The following is a 16,404-nucleotide window of genomic DNA, read 5'->3' on the forward strand; positions in this document are numbered from 1 at the left end:
AGTATAAAATTTTCATAGAATAATACCCTACTAATTATATACTTTATTTTTATTATAAAACCAAACATAAAAAAATAAAAAAATATTTTTTAGCATTTTTTATACGTTTTTTAATACGTTCTTGGTAGGCTTGACGTATGGATAAACATGAAAAAAAATCATTTTTTATTTTTTTTTTCTTAATATTCTTTGGGTTTCCTATAAGCACATAAAACGACTATATTTTATTAAAAAATTAATTTATTTTTTCGAGCTATTTATGATACATTTGACAACTATTTTTAATTTAAAATCATAAAAACAAGTTTAATAATCGAAACTATTTTCTATTTTTTGTTAAGAACAAAAAAATCAAGTGCTTTCACATAACATTTTAAGTTGTTTTATGTTATTTTCATTTTTTTAAAGATTATTTTAAAAAATAATTATGTAAACATGTAAATGATTAAAAATAAAACATGCAAATAATTTTTAAAATATTAAAAACATGCTAAAAATATTATAAGTTTTTAAATAAACTTTTATTCTACAACACATTAAAGAAAAATTTTCGATAATTATTATCAAAATTTATTTTTGAATATAATTACCAAATAAATCCTTCATCTCAATAATATATAAAACATAATTTATATATTTTATTAATTTTATATAAAATAAGTAGGGATGATTTCACTCATGTATCTTAAGCTATATATATATATATATATATGTATATAATTAGTATTAATTTAAAATTCTATCAAATAATTTGTAACTTGAGTAAACTTAGAGTATATTTGACAATAATTTTAAAAAATATTTATAATGTTTTTAATACTTGAAAGATAAAAATTTTCAAATATTAAAAAGACTAAAAATACTTTTTAAAATCATTGTGAAACACACTCTTAACAAATAGGAGAGATAAAGAAAATAGTTAACAAAATCTCAAATGTGATAAAATTACTCATCTTTATCACGAGGGATGAAATAATATAAAAATAATTTATTAAATTTAAAATTATTTTTATTATACAATTTCTTTTTATTTATTTGTCCTTACATTTCCCCTTTTGCATTTTGTGGGTACTAGCTTCACTAAAAAAATCTATAGATTTGAGCAAAAACTATTAGGATATATTATAATGTGCGAAAAAAATATCCCAAATGTTATACATAATAAATATTATAATCTTATAAATATTTGTCTTTTCTTTGATTATTTCCAGGAAAATGTGAATTTAATAATGGTAAATTAAACACTATAAATAATAAATATTATAATCTTATAAGTCATTGATTATTTTGAAGAAAAAGTGAATTTAATAATAGTGAATTAAATATTTGTTTTTTAAAAAGGTGACGGTGGTGAATTGGATTTAAAGTACAAGACAAAAGTCTTGTGACTAATAAAGTCGGCTTGAAAGGCTAGAGCCGCAAGCCGATTGAGCCGTGTCTAAAGTATTGCCCATTACTTTTTTGCTATTTCCACGTAATTTTGGGAAATTATTGGCTAATGCTACCCGAACCGGATTGGAAACAGTAAAAGAACGTTCTGGCGTTATCCCCGCTTTTGTCCCATTTTATGCGATTCAATAATCAAGGCCTTGTTTGGAACCGAAAACTCATTCTATTTTCTTATTTCAAATTCGACTTTTTCCTTTTCTAAATGATTTTAAGAAACGCTTCATTTTTATTTTTTGAAAATTTTTATCATTTAAATATTATAAAAATTTGAAACATTTTTTAAAATTATTACCAAACGTATTCTTAATGTTTTGAAGTATTTTTTAAAATAAATATTTTAAAATTAATTTTAAAAATTTAAAAATTTATTTAAAATTTTTTTATATTTAAATTTATATTAAAAATGCTAACTTATTTTATTTCCAAAATAAAAATGGTTTAATCACAAGGATGTATATCTAGAAAAATCTTAAAAAACAAGTATATGCATTCCCACAAAATATCAAAATCATGTGAAATACGATTTGAAAATTTCCAAAAATATTATAAAAAATACTTTTACATTTTTAATTATAATTTTTTTTTATCTGAAAATGGTCTCGTATAAATATGTTATTTTCAATACAATTATAAATTTTACTTTGATAGAAACCAAACTTTAGTGCAAAAGGGCATTTAAGCAATAAAAAAGCTGGCAAAGTAGGCCCTTTGTCAATTTAGAAAAATCATTCTCCGGACACACGACCCAAACATGTCCTTAACCACCTCATTTTCCTTCATTTTCATATTCCGAGAAAATAAAAAGTATAAAGGCAAAAAACAAAGAAGGCGTCTGTTTGGTGAGATTTTTATCTCTCAGTTTCTCTTCAGCTTCTCTCCACTTTGTAACACCAAATCTCACAACGCATAGAGAAAATTTTTCAACCATTTCACTCAAATTTCGCTCGATTCATCCAAATTTTCGTTTCTGATCTCAACTCTAACGCTTCCGAATCGAAATCTCTGTTTTTTTCCTCTTTGGTTTTATGTATGAATCTTCAGATTTCTCGCAAAATATCGCAGAAACCTCAATGCTATACATATAGCTTTCATGCTCATTTGCGGTTCCTTGATTTGTAGCTGTTGTCGATGTTTTGAGCCTCGAATTTGTGTTCTTTTCTAGATTCTCGGAACATGTTGTGCATTTGTTGTTATTATTTATTTTTGAATCCGAAGCTCTGAAGGGCTAGGGTTTTGGAATCCCTCGAAACGAAGCGTGTTTTTGGAGATTTTCGGAAGCACGGTGAAAGGTAAATTATTGTTAATTCTTGTTTTCGCTTGGTGTTTTAATTTTACCCGCCGTTTGTTTGCTGAGAAAACGGAAGAAAATGAAAGGAATTAAAGATTTGGAGTTTGGAAGCCAGTTTTGTTTTTCCGAGAGACGTGCAAGCAAAAACCTTGACTATCTGAGCCTTGAGCGACTATTTAGCTGAGTGGAGTCAATTATTTAGTTTTCAATTTTGAAATGCAAAACAGCGTAAAAACTAATTTATTTATTTTTCTTTCTTTTTTATCCGATTTCTTAGCACCCAATCAACCGAGAAGTTAATTATTTGAATCCTAGACGTTCTTAATTTGTGAACAAAGAAAGCAACACCTTCCACTCAACCGACGCCAGTAGAAATGGTTGCGTTAGTTGAGACAAATTTTCAAAAATTTGTGACGAAAATAGCACAGAGTTTTATATGATATTATATTTTATCTTCCTTACTCTTCTCAGGCAGCAAAAAGTTAGGTAGGCTCTTCAGTCGGTATATCTCATCACGCCCTTTTCTATTAGGAAATATATTTTAATTATATTATAATTTGTTCATGTTTGGCTAATATTTAAAACTAGTGCGAGATATTATCTTGAGACGGTGCTTGTTAATTGGGATATTGGAATGCTAATTATTTAATATATTTGCAACAGTTTATTTGTTAAATTATTGTCTTTCAATGTTGATGAAGCATAGGGTGTGTTGAATTGGTGATTTTTTGTGTAGCATGCAAGAATGATTGATTGGGTATATTAATCGTTTGGTTTATTAGTGTCTGAATTTGTTAAAATTTCTAAATTTGATTTGTTACTTAAAAGGCTATGAAATATTCCTTTCATAAGCTTGAATGTTTTATTCATTATAAAAGTGAATTGGTGATTTTTATGTAGCATGTGAGAGTGATTGATTGGGTATTTTATTCGTTTGGTTTATTAGTGTCTAAATTTGTTAAAATTTCTAAATTCGATTTTTTACTTAAAAAGCCATGAAATATTCCTTTCATAAGCCTGAATGTTTTAATCAGTAGATATTTTAATCGTCTGGTTTATTAGTGTCTGAATTTGTTAAAATTTCTAAAGTTGATTTGTTACTTAAAAAAGCTATGAAATATTCCTTTCATAAGCCTGAGGCTTATTAGTGTGTGAATTTGTCAAAATTTCTAAACTTGATTTGTTACTTAAAAAGCTATGAAATATTCCTTTCATAAGCCTGAATGTTTTCCTCATCTTTTTCATTACCTTTTATAACTTTTATGATGCCAATGGTGCATTAAATTGGGGTGGGGCATTATGTTCTTTTATTATATTTCTCAATTTTTTTAGTATCGAGTTTATGAAAGATTAGGCATGATTTCCATTTAATTATTATCATCAAATATTGTTATGCAACTTGGATTTTGTGCAAATAATTGATTCTTCACCTTGAAATAGTAGTGTTATTTGTGATGAAGGAGATGAATAGTGATAATAATGGTTTTGATAATTGACTTTTATCCGACATGAGTGAGCCTTGTTACTTGGTCTTATTGGGTGAAAAACATTTCATTGGATGAGCTACCCAACATGAATGACCTCACACTCATATGTGTCAATCACAGGATAACCCTTTCTCTTGCATATCACCTTCCCACATTTTGCTATCTTTTATTGCCTTTCATGTTAAAATGCTCTCTCTCTCTCTCTCTCTCCCTATCTACCCATCTATGTACTTTTGAAGCATTTTTGTAATAGATGAAGGAAATATGCATTTCATGCTACAAGTTGTAGGTAAATGGAAAAGGCTTTTAATTGCTTATAATTTTCACTTGGTTTTTCACAAAGAGAATTCAGGTGAGGATTAGCAAAACAAATAATATTGATTTCCTTCAGTCCTGCAAAAGTTTCTAATTAAATGCATGGTTTTTAAAGTTGACTTTTATTTTAGTCTTACAAGTATTTTGTTCTTCTGTGTTTCAATTTTATGATTGATTTTTACTGTGATTTGCTATTTATAATTTTATACTTGCATATTTTGCTTTTCCATGTGCTTCTCCCCTGATGGTGCTATATATATATTCATAATTCATTTATTTCCAGGCGAAAACTGTCTCAACTTTATGAAGTATTAGAGATTTAGATGCAAACTTTTGAACTTAGTGAATCAGACAACCTTAGCTGCAGCTGGGAGATACCTGAGCTAAACAGAGAGATGAGTTCAACTTGCATTCAGATGTAATGAAGACCTTACAGGTTCTGCATTGATATTTTCCAGTCTTTAGTACAAATTTTGCATTTTTATTTCTCACATGATTGAGTTTTAAGGAGTCAGTTACTCATTTAGTCTAGATGCTATCCCTTGATGAATGGACTTAAAACAACTTAGTTGAGTTGGAACATGATCCTCAGACCTCAACATTTTTAGGAATGTCATCAGGCTATAATATTCATATACACACATGATGTGATTAGGAAGATTAGCATTTGTGACCCCTTGGTTAAAAAAGGGAAAAAAAAACCCTCCTAAGATTTGCTTGTTGATCCCAGTCATGGTGCAATTATTTGCATAATTTTTTAAAACCTTTTCTTAAAATGGTTTGTTGATCTGCATTTGTGTTCTTGACCAACACTAAGAAACCTTCCATAGGATTCACAGAGTGCACAGGAAATACAGTCCTCAACCCAAGTTTCACATGAGTCCCAAAGTGACCACCAGAACAACACAGCAGAGGCTCCTGTGGCAGACTCAGGTTCAATATGCATTTCAAGCAATGATAACAGGAAAGTTTCGCGTGAAGATATTGAACTTGTAAGACATTATTTGCTTTCTACTAATGGATTTTTTTTTTTTGTGTTGATCTCCATAAGGGAGCTCAACAAATCTGTTTCTTATGTCGGGCTTAATAATTTTTGCAAAAACTTTCCTCCAGGTCCAGAATTTGATAGAACGGTGCCTACAGTTGTACATGAACAGGGATGAAGTGGTGAAGACCCTCTTGAGTCGTGCAAGGATAGATCCTGGATTTACAACTTTGGGTAGGCATTGGCAGGCCTTTCCATAAAGTCCAAAATCATTAACATCCACATATTTTATCATGTTAATTTGTTAACTATAACGTCCATTTCTTTTAAATCTATGCTCATGTAAGAAGTTCTGTTTGTTATTAAATTAATGGTTCGTCGATCTTTCTTCCTCACTCTTGCTTAGGAAGACGAGCACTTTTCCAACTGGGTGGAGTTGCATTGCATCTGACTGTGATAGGACTCTTCTAATCTTATTGGAGCCTTGTAACTAGTGGCTGGTTTCCCATTATTAGAGTGTTTGGATGAAATTGACCCAAGAGTCAATAAAGTGGAAACTAAATTTGATGTGATAAAAAATATAGATATTGTCTGATGTCTTCTTTGATGTGATGGAAAACTAAATTTGACGTGATAAGAAGTTTATCCTTTGTTTTCTTATAAAGGATAAACTTGTCTTTTGAAAAGCTTAGCTGCCTAATAAATACGATATTTGTTTGTCTAATGCTTCCAAGCAAGCATTGTTTTCTGATGTCCTCTTCTTTCTTTGTTAACTCAGTATGGCAGAAGTTGGAAGAAGAAAATGCTGATTTTTTCAGGGCCTATTACATTAGATTAAAATTGAAGAAACAAATCATTTTGTTTAATCATTTGCTTGAGCATCAGGCTCATCTCACGAATTATCATGTGTCTCCAAAAGTTCCTTTGGCGCCCATACAGAATGGAATCCATCCCATGCCTGGTAAGTATTGACTTTACAATTTTATAGTCATGCAAAAGCTCAAATTACCTACACTATTTCAATGCTTGTGTGAGCACTGTTATATAAACTATTTTCATGATCCATAGCATCATAAAAAAACACTAATTGCTATGTTGACTTTAATTTGAAAATTACTTTGAAAATCTTGATTTTTTAGATAGCCTTAAAATGTGAATAGATAGGTCTTCTTGTGGGCTATCTTGATCAGATGTTTTTTGTAATTTTTGAGCTCTTTGTATACCACCAGTGTACATTGGGTGCACCTCTTATTGTTAGGTGCTGTTCTCTTAATATATTATCTATTTTCCTACAAAAGAAAAGAAAACCATGAACTAAATTTCTTTTTAACATGTACGAAAATTTTTACCAGATGAACAGAAATGATAACAGAACTTCATATTCCCTTTTAGTATCTCTTTGTGGGGTTTTGGAGGTTCAACAGTAACCTCTCTTCCAAAATTCTAACCAAGTTAAAGAAGTAAAAAACATTCTAATACAGTTGGATGCTCTTATAAATTGTTGTCATTTGCATGCTAATATTTTTTTCCAGTTTGTGAGAGATGGTAGGGAGGATGCCTTCATGTCTCATGAGATATGGTGCTCATTAGTCATGCAAGGGAGGGTAGGCAGGATGCTTTCATGTCTCATGAGATAGAGTGCTTATTAGTTATGCAAATTTATGGACTAGACAAGGTAATCTTGATTTATAGATCAGTGATTACGAAATTCAATCTCATTCGGGACCATTTAAAGTGTGTCATGCACTTATGCAGGCCAGCTGGTGGTGATTTTCAAATATGGTGTTGATACTCAACTCAGCCATATTGGTCCTAAAAGTTTGCACATGTTGCCTTCAATTCCAATATGGTTTCATTACTCAAACTCCTTGATACCAGTTCTAAAAGTTTGCACTTGTTTTCCTGCATGCAAAATATCTTTGGTTTGCAGTTATTTTGACAACTTGTTTTGAGGAAAATTTGTAGTATTAGTCCTTTATACTGTTTGATAAGTTAACCTCATGTTCGATGTTACTTTTTGTTTAATTGAATTGTGTATCCTTAAGCCTATGGAATATCAATAAAACCTCTCCTTGACTATGGACGCATTGCTCTTTGATCATATTGTCATAAGTTTCTTATCTATGAAATTTTTGTATTGCTGAACTCTCTTGGTGATGATCACCAATTTAATATGGTTATTAGGCATTTTGGTATCATTTTATGATTTTTATCATTATTATTTAAGACTGCTTGTTTTCGGTGCAGTTAACAACTTACCAATGGGATATCCTGTACTTCAACAACCTCCTATCCCGGCTCCTGGTCAACCTCATATTGATTCCATGGGTTGTGGAATATCCAGCTGTCATGTTGTAAATGGAGTCCCTGCACCAGGCAATTTCCACCCTATGCGGATGAATTCCGGGAACGAGTAAGAAAATTTTCTATCTTGACCTTAGGGTATGTTAATAAGTGCTCCAGTTTTTTGCCCTAACCATTCTGTGTTATAAGATAACTAGTGGTGCATAGAGAGACAAGTTGTGTTGGATGAAAACAAATATGCAGCAGAAATAAACCCATCCTTCACCTTATGCTCTGAGTACCCACTTAATGAACAATATTTTACCCCAAAATCATGAAGGCTTTCCCTTCCCCTTTCCATTTATATTTTTCAGCTGACGTCTATTTTGATTATGTATTTCTATTGATCTATTTATGGACGATAAAAGTGGCAAATTCAGAGTCAATTAAAAAAATTTACACATTAACCATATGATTCCTACTTATTTAGAGGGATGAGAGAGAGATTCCTTATTTATTTAAAAACTTCATAACTTAGAAGTCAAGGATGATCCTAAATCTTCCCAGTTCCACCAATTCCATGCATGAAATACAGAAATAGAGAACTCACAAAAACTCAAATAATAATGGGATGCAACAAAAGATAGAGTTTACTTGGGGTTACCCTTTGGATCTTGAGAATTGGGGATTGAAAGAGGAAAGGCTTGGTAGTCTACCAACTCTCTTGATATACAGATATCTTTGTACTCTAGCATGTGACTAGCATGTGACTGCATTCAATTAACAACTGCATTAATACTGCTAAACAACCATGTTTCCTTTTGTGCTTGTAAATGCCTATGCAAAGGGTAGTGCTCATTTGTATGTCAAAGTTGTAGCAGTCAACAATAGCTCAATGGATAAATTAGTCTTTCTAAGTAATGAATAAAGTCAGCTGGACACTGAAATAATTATGTAAACATGGGATGCATAAATCAGACTGTTTAAGACTCCCTTTCCAGGTGTGACTCATGTTCCTTGGTATTAAACAAGAAGCATGCAGCTTATGGAAAAGATAATCTGATATGATGGTTTTCCATTAGAAATTAGAAAATTGTGATGTTGTACAATAAAAAAAAAAAAAAAAAAAAACTTTCCATGTTATCGTTTGTTAAATGTTATCTTCTTTATAAACTGCATCCTATGGGGACATTGGCTAGTCCATGTTCAAAATGTTGCTAATGGAAAAGTAATCCTGGTTTTTCTTAACATGTTTTATGTTTTGCTTCCTTGAAGTTCTGCTAATGGCATTGTTTTTTTCGTTTTTGAAGTATGGTGAGGAACACCAGCACAGCAGATGTAGCACCTGTTATTCCACCTAGCAGTGCCATGTCATCCATGTCAGAGATGCCTGTTAGTCCTACTTCAGTTGCATCAAGTGGCCATTTCCCCTTCACTGCATCAGATATATCAGGAATGGGAGTAGAGGCATCAGCACTTGAGACAGCATTTACATCTGATGTGGCCAGTTCAGTAGGATTGCAGCTTCCTCCAGATGGTGGGCCTGGGAATTCTAGAGATTCCCTCAGAGCTTTGGCTCCAATTCCATGGAATTTCAGTCTTTCAGATTTAACAGCAGATTTATCAAACTTAGGAGGTAATTTTTAGCTTGTTCTTAATGGAAACTACCATCTGATATTCAGTTACATGCTTGTGCAATGTAAGTTATGTTACTCATTATTAATGTTGCATCATTTTACCCTTGTGTAAAATGATTAGATGTCCATTATATTTTGTGTATGTATATATATTATATGAATCCTTCAAAAAATGTTTAGTAGCACAGTACCAACTTTGCTTTCCCATTGGTGGCAAATTCATTCTTATGGTTTTATTATGACAACAAATAGCTTTGATACTGGTGTGGCATGATAGATTTATGATCCTGATATCCTACATGTGTAGAAACAGTTAATATCTAGAGTCTATTTGATTGGGCTTTCTTTTAGTATAAAAAAATTTTCTGAAGAAAAATCAGGCGTTTAGAGAAATTCAGAAAGCACTTTTATAAAGCTTAAAAATTACTTGTAGCGCTTCTTGGAGAAGCACTTGATGGGTAACTTTCCTAAAAACACTTCTACTTAATCTGTGTATGAGAAGGTATATGGTATATCACTGCTGCTGCATGGATTATTTTGTAATCCATTATGAGCAACCTCATGTTTTGATGATTTGTGGTGAAATCGTTTGCAGATCTAGGAGCTTTGGGAAACTACCCCGGTTCTCCCTTTCTGGGTTCTGATTCAGACATTTTGCTTGATTCTCCGGAGCAAGAGGATATAGGTAATTTGAAATTGCATCTCTGTCCTATTTTCTTTCTCACAATGCAAATTCTCCATCTGGGAAGACACATGATTTTGTATCTAAATGGAATGGTTATAAGCAATTCAAGAGGAGTTTAAAAAAAAAGAAGAAGGGAATTTTGAGACTACAAAATAAAATCTGGTGAACCTCATTGAGTGACTCCGGCCATACTAAGAGTGCATGCTAATTTCTCTTCACGATCTTGATGTGTGGTATTATGGTAATTGCTTTATTTTGTTCCAGTTGAGGAGTTCTTTGTCGATTCTGTCCCAGGGCCGCCAAATGCCCAATCAGATGAGGAGAAGTCCTAGAATAAGGTGATGCCTACCCCTTCTCTGTTTGAATAACTAGACTAGGGTAAGGTTCATGTAAGAGCAAAATCTAGACGGGAAAACTGAACCATTGATCATCTAATTACTGTCAATTCTGGATTCTAGCCATTGACAAATTAGACCATTTGAATATTCATTTAGTTGTCTTTTTATTATCATGTCTACAGGGAGGCTGGTTATCTTATTTTTATCATCATCTTGGTTTTTCATATATTTATTTTATTTTATTTTTTTATGCGTAGTGCCTTCTCTACACAGTGGATGTTAGACATTATTATTCAAAAATCTCAGGCATATTGTAAAGTTCAAACAAATGCTTGCCTTTTTTCAAATTGGTTGGATCATTTCCATTTTATTTCCCCTTTTTGTTATGGTGACATTTTTCTTCTTCTTCATAGATTGCCTAAATAAGAATTAAATATACTCCTTTCTTGATTTCCACCATTTTCCTTTTCCTTCAAACTAGGAGAACAATACAAGCTTGTGGAAATACTATAACAGAAGAGTTCAGAAATAGTGCTCAAGATCTTTTTTGTTTTTGTTTTTGTTTGTTTGTTTGTTTTTTTTTTTTTTGAGAACAGAATAAGTCAATTGTTTCTAAAATAGGCTTTTGAGGACTATTTTGAAAATATGGTGTTTTCCGATAACATGTTTTAATTGGTTTCAATGTTTTAAAAAATAATTGTATAAATGTGGAGTTTTATGGAAAATAAATATTATATATAAAAGTTATTTTTAATAAATATTTAAAACCTCATAAAATAAGGTGTGAATTTTTAGTTTTTAAATAGATTTTTGTTCTAAAAAAATCAGGGAATTTATTTTCAACTATTCTCCATTTTCATGTAACATACGTTTAACAATAAATTTTTTTAATGATCAGTCCTCAACCATTGGTATGAAATAGGGTTGCAACTTGGTTAGATTGGTTGCATTGGTAGTTATTTTGAGTCCAACACAAATTAATAAATGATCAATCTAAATCCAATCGAATTCAATTTGACTTCTAATCCAAGGTGTTCAACAAAAGCCCAATCTAACATACTCGACACAAAGTCAATCAAACATTATTTCTCTCAACTAGGGTTGAGTTTGGGTACTCAACACAGGTTTAATCTAACATCATTTCTCTAATCTTGGGGTGAATTCAAGTTAAATTTGTGTTGGTTAGGTTGTATGATTCAAAATTGATTTATAATATTTCTTTTTAAAAAATTGTGATAACAATAAAATAATAAAAATAATTGTAAATATCTTTTTTAAAAAATGATATACTATAACTAAAAATAATGAATATTATTATATAAGATAATATAGATTATAAATATTATAAAAACATTACATTTGATTTGGATTAATATAGAACTTTCAATTGAATCCAAATTGAGTTTTAGGTAAAAAAAACAATTGTTTAAGCCCATCCAAATATCCAATTCGTTTTAGGTTAGGGGTCAACTCGCCCAAATTTGGACCCCTAGGTTGTGAAAAGCTGCAACTCCATTTGCCTTAAATTTATAAGAGGATTATGGCTTTTATGTCACGAACTTAGTCTTTTTCTAAGCTCGTGCGACACTTAGACAAGTTAAGACACTTGATCTTGCTAAGTCAACCGTACTCCGGATGCTTGGCTTGCTAGGCTAAGATGCACATGACTTGTAAGCTAGTATGCACATGTAGACAACACTTGAAGAATAGAAAGCTTTATTACTTTCAAATGATGCTTTCCAACTGCTTGGAAGCTCGCTTGCTTGGTTAGAAAGTGATTTTGGTGGTGCCTTGGCCAAATGAGACATTTACTTATTTATAGGCACCTTAGGAAGTCCCTAGAACCTTGAAGGATTCCTTGCAAATCAAGAATAATCTAAAAGTTCCTACACTAGTCTATGTATAAGGGTATGTACAAGTTGACTTTGGAAGATTTTATTACATCCCACACTTTTCCAGTGGTCTCCTAGTCAAGTGTAGAGATGTGTGGACATCTCTAGCATTTTCTAGAAGCTTTCACACTCTTCCACCTTATAGCTAAGTGTAGATGGTTCTAGGGGTCTTTAGAAGCTTCTTGCCCCTATATAAGCCCATAGGGGAGGGTCATTTGGAGCATCTTGTGACACTCTCCCCCACCCATGTCGTCGACATCCCCGTCGTTGCCTCAGTTTGAAACCTCTTAATGTGTTTCCAAAACTTTCTCAAGGCATCCACACGTTCCCAGTTTGCTTGCCGCTTAGGTAGTTCTTTCCATCGAACTAGATACTCTATCATAGGAGGGACCCCTTAACTCCTGGTGACCCATTCAGCCAGGATATCCTTCACCTCTTTCTCCCGTGAGGCCTCAGATGGATGTAGGCACCTGCACTTTTGGCGCTTGGAGTGTTGCTTCCTCTTGCCCATCAAGTTCACCTTTCCCTTGGTGACCTAGTTTATGTGTGGGTGGGCTACCTCAGCTCGCTCCCCTTTTGCCTCCTTTACTTGCACCCCTGATAGTAAGGAGGTCTTAAGCGTACTAGGCTTTGGGTTGACTTGGAGGGCACCCAGTAGCTGCATCGAACCCATATGTGCTTCATCTTCTTATTATTTCTCCTCAATCATGGCATCGAGCGCCTTTCTCTTTGGACAATCTCGTGCTCAATGTGGACCATAGTCTAGGAAGCATTTGATTTTAGGCGTAAACTCATTCATTTCCGCCTTACCCCTTCCTTCTCGGACGCTAGGCGTCTTGCCTGATCTCGTTCTAGGAGCATTGTGGCCTTTCGAAACCTTGTTTCTCCCACCTGTGACGTGGCTATCCTCTGAACACTTAATCTTGGAGGAGTCTCCCTTATAATCTATCAAAGACTCCGCTACTGCCATAGCAGTGGCTAAGTCTTGAACACTTCGACGCCTTAATTCTTGCTCGGCCCACCCTTACAAGTTATCCATGAAGTTGAATAGCAACTCATCCTCAGTCATATTAGGAATCTCAAGCATGAGCGAAGAGAACTCCTTGACATAGTCACGAATCGAGCTTGTGTGCTTGAGACGCCTCATGTTTTTCCTAGCTAGGTAGGCTACATCTTTAGGGTAGAATTGCCTTTTGATTTCCCTTTTACAGTCTTCCTGTCTCTATGGTGCAAATGTCTTTCTCTATATCAATGAACCTCCGATGCCACCATAGAGTAGCCGTGTCAGTAAGGTAGAGGGTCACAGTCCTTACCTTATTCGCCTCATCAGTCAGTGCGATAGCCTCGAAGTATCACTCCATATGCCATAAGAAGTTTTCCAACTCCTTGGCATCTTGCTTGCCACTAAACTCTTGTGGCTTCGGCACCTCCACCTTAGATGCCTCCCGTGTGGCCATGACCCGCGCCGAGATAACAACCTTGTAAATGGCCAACTCTTGCCTAACCTCTTGGTCTCGAGACTCCATTCGGGTGGTCAAGGCCTCCATCCTTGACTCCATGCTAGCAAATATGCTCAAGACTTTCTCTTGGAAGGACACAAACTCCTCATATGACATTGGTTGAACTTGAGAGACTAGCATCCCCTCACGAAAGTCTTGGATATGTTCCTTAAGATCCTCTATACCCTTCTCCATGCCTTGCTTGATTAAGTCCAACCCCTCCTGAGTGTTTGCCATAACTAGCTCCACCTTGACTAACTTTGTCTCCATGTTAGCTACGACATCATGAGACTTATCCTTCCTACCCCTGCCTTGTGCAGTAGGCTCTGTCTCCCTTCAACGGGTTTGCTCACTAGTGTCCTTAACGGTGGACCCCGACATGCTTCCTTCACAATGCCCACTTCGCAACCGGGCTCTGATACCAACTTGTCACGGGCCTAGAGTTCCAATGCAGCGACATGACCCATGCGACGACCCCATGGGCAATAATCAAAGGGGCTCAACCTGCACACTATGCATTTCATGCCACTATGCTGATTGGTTTCGTCCTGCCATGGACTCATCAGGGGAATGACTCTAGCTCTCGACCAATTTGTGTAGGAGATGACTAAGCTCCTCTTCATTGTCAAGTCCTTGACTAGCGACAAACTCCCCAAACTTAACTGGGTCGGCCTGCCTGAACTTTGAAGAAGCATTCCAACATCACATACACGTCCTTTCCCTAGAGCAATTCTCATTACATTCAGCTCAAACTAATCAACATATTAGTCTTGATGAGCACTTCGCTACAGTCAAGGACACCAAACAAACAGTCCGTGACATTTGGCTCATTAGATCGGCTTGCATTACCTCAACACTTCATTTTGGTTATGACCACATTGATGGATTCAATAGCAATCCTAGGCCGGTAAGGGAAGATTGAAAAAGCTTTAAGCTATGTCTAGTTTTCAGAAAATTTGTTAGAACAAAAAAAAAAAAAAAAAAAAAAAAAAGAAGATTTAAAGTCAAGAAATTATTGTTATTTTAAATTTATTTCTTTTATTTTATGATCATTTTTTTTTTTAGATTGATTTTTCCTGAATTCTAGTTTGGAGGGCCTTCTTAAAACTGAAAAATCAATGGCCGTGCAATCAGCGGTAGGCTTGATTGATGATACTACATAAAAGACTGCTTGCTCGATTGCACTATATATATGTAGATGAAAGTGACGACTTGGTTGTTTATCGTCATACCAGCTAGAGGGGTCATGATTAATACCAAATAGTTTACAGGTTGCGGAATCATGCATTTGACTTCCACAGATGCTCTCCTCATGGAACCTCATAAAATTGTATTCTAATGTGTTCATCCCGAAGCGACTTACCACAAAAGAGTTGCTCTACTTCCAGAGTCCTGGTATGCCCTGTGAGTGCCCTTCTAGGGGAATCCTGGGTCACAGCTTATGAAAATTTTTGCAGCTCAACCAGTCCAATCTTCACCAGAAAAGTAGAAAGCTGGTATAGCTTTGGAGATGAAGATTGATCCTCTTACAGTGTATGGCGATTCTCAACTGATTGTTAATCAGATCTATGCACTATTTATTAAGTAAGAAAGAGGTCTCTCGAGCCCAGTTTATCTAGATTTTCAATATATGATTTGGTGATGACTGATTTTGTCACGCTTTTGCTTTTCACAGTGGAGATGTCTACAGTTATTCTTATTTTAATTTCTCCTGCAAAATCCATAATATTTGAGTACTAATTTGAAGGAGCATGAGAAAATAAAAATGAAAAAAAAGAAAAATGTACTAAAAATTTGTTACGAAATAAAATCCCTTTCAGGTACATAGGATGGGATTTGAGGGGATTTTTTTTTATAATAAAAATGTTCTTTTTAAAAATATTATTCAAATATAATTATTTAAAAAATAAATACAAAACTACCGGTGACGATATTTTTTTTGTAACTAAATTTCTCTTTTGAAAAGACGAATTCCCTTTTTACATTCATCTCATCTTTTCAAAAGGTGATATCATTCTTTTTTTTTTTTTTAAAGATTGAGTTCACTTTTTTTAGTTTGAATTCATGCTTTGAAGAGGAATTAATTTTTATACTGAACTTATCTTTTAAAAAGATAAATTTTATTTAAAATTAAAAAATATTATAAATTTATTATTATTTTTATGTTTTGCGTTCTAAAAAAATACACTATTCTTATAGAAAACCCGGACTTGAGGTGGCACAAATACATGACATAGGCCCACACCATCCACACAAATCCTAGGGTACAATTAGGAAACGTTTATTTTTGAATTTAATTTTTAAATATAAAATTTTAAAAATTAAAAAAATCAAATTTAACTTTGAAAAATCATTTATAATATATATTTTTTTTAAATTATTTAATAAGTAATTCCATCTATTAAAAAAAAAAACTACCAAACACACTTTAAACGTTTTTCTTTCTAAGAATCACTTCGAAATCGAACTTGTTCCTTATCCGAATGAGCGTCCTCCTCATGGCCCCATGATGGCTGTATCCCTATGAAAAACCAGACAGCTAGATA

General features: G+C 33.4%; 1 protein-coding gene across 3 annotated transcripts; it reads left to right on the forward strand.

Annotated features, from left to right (window-relative positions):
• The first annotated feature begins 2,277 nt into the window (after window positions 1–2,277).
• On the forward strand, window positions 2,278–15,532 carry LOC117932183. Of its 3 annotated transcripts, none has more exons than XM_034853288.1 (10): window positions 2,278–2,738; window positions 4,823–4,975; window positions 5,370–5,531; window positions 5,653–5,758; window positions 6,303–6,485; window positions 7,772–7,937; window positions 9,118–9,443; window positions 10,040–10,129; window positions 10,394–10,467; window positions 15,130–15,532. In XM_034853288.1, the coding sequence occupies exons 2-9, from the start codon at window positions 4,961–4,963 to the stop codon at window positions 10,459–10,461; spliced, it is 1,116 nt and encodes a 371-aa protein (XP_034709179.1). In that variant the 5' UTR covers window positions 2,278–2,738; window positions 4,823–4,960; the 3' UTR covers window positions 10,462–10,467; window positions 15,130–15,532. The 3 variants fall into 3 exon arrangements, with proteins under 3 accessions (XP_034709179.1, XP_034709180.1, XP_034709181.1); XM_034853289.1 differs by lacking the exon at window positions 15,130–15,532 and adding an exon at window positions 10,725–10,841; XM_034853290.1 differs by lacking the exon at window positions 15,130–15,532 and having other exon boundaries at window positions 2,279–2,738; window positions 5,379–5,531; window positions 10,394–10,693.
• The last annotated feature ends 872 nt before the right edge of the window (window positions 15,533–16,404 follow it).

The sequence above is a fragment of the Vitis riparia genome, chromosome 15 (assembly GCF_004353265.1).
Source record: "Vitis riparia cultivar Riparia Gloire de Montpellier isolate 1030 chromosome 15, EGFV_Vit.rip_1.0, whole genome shotgun sequence".
Classification (NCBI taxonomy): Eukaryota; Viridiplantae; Streptophyta; class Magnoliopsida; order Vitales; family Vitaceae; genus Vitis; species Vitis riparia.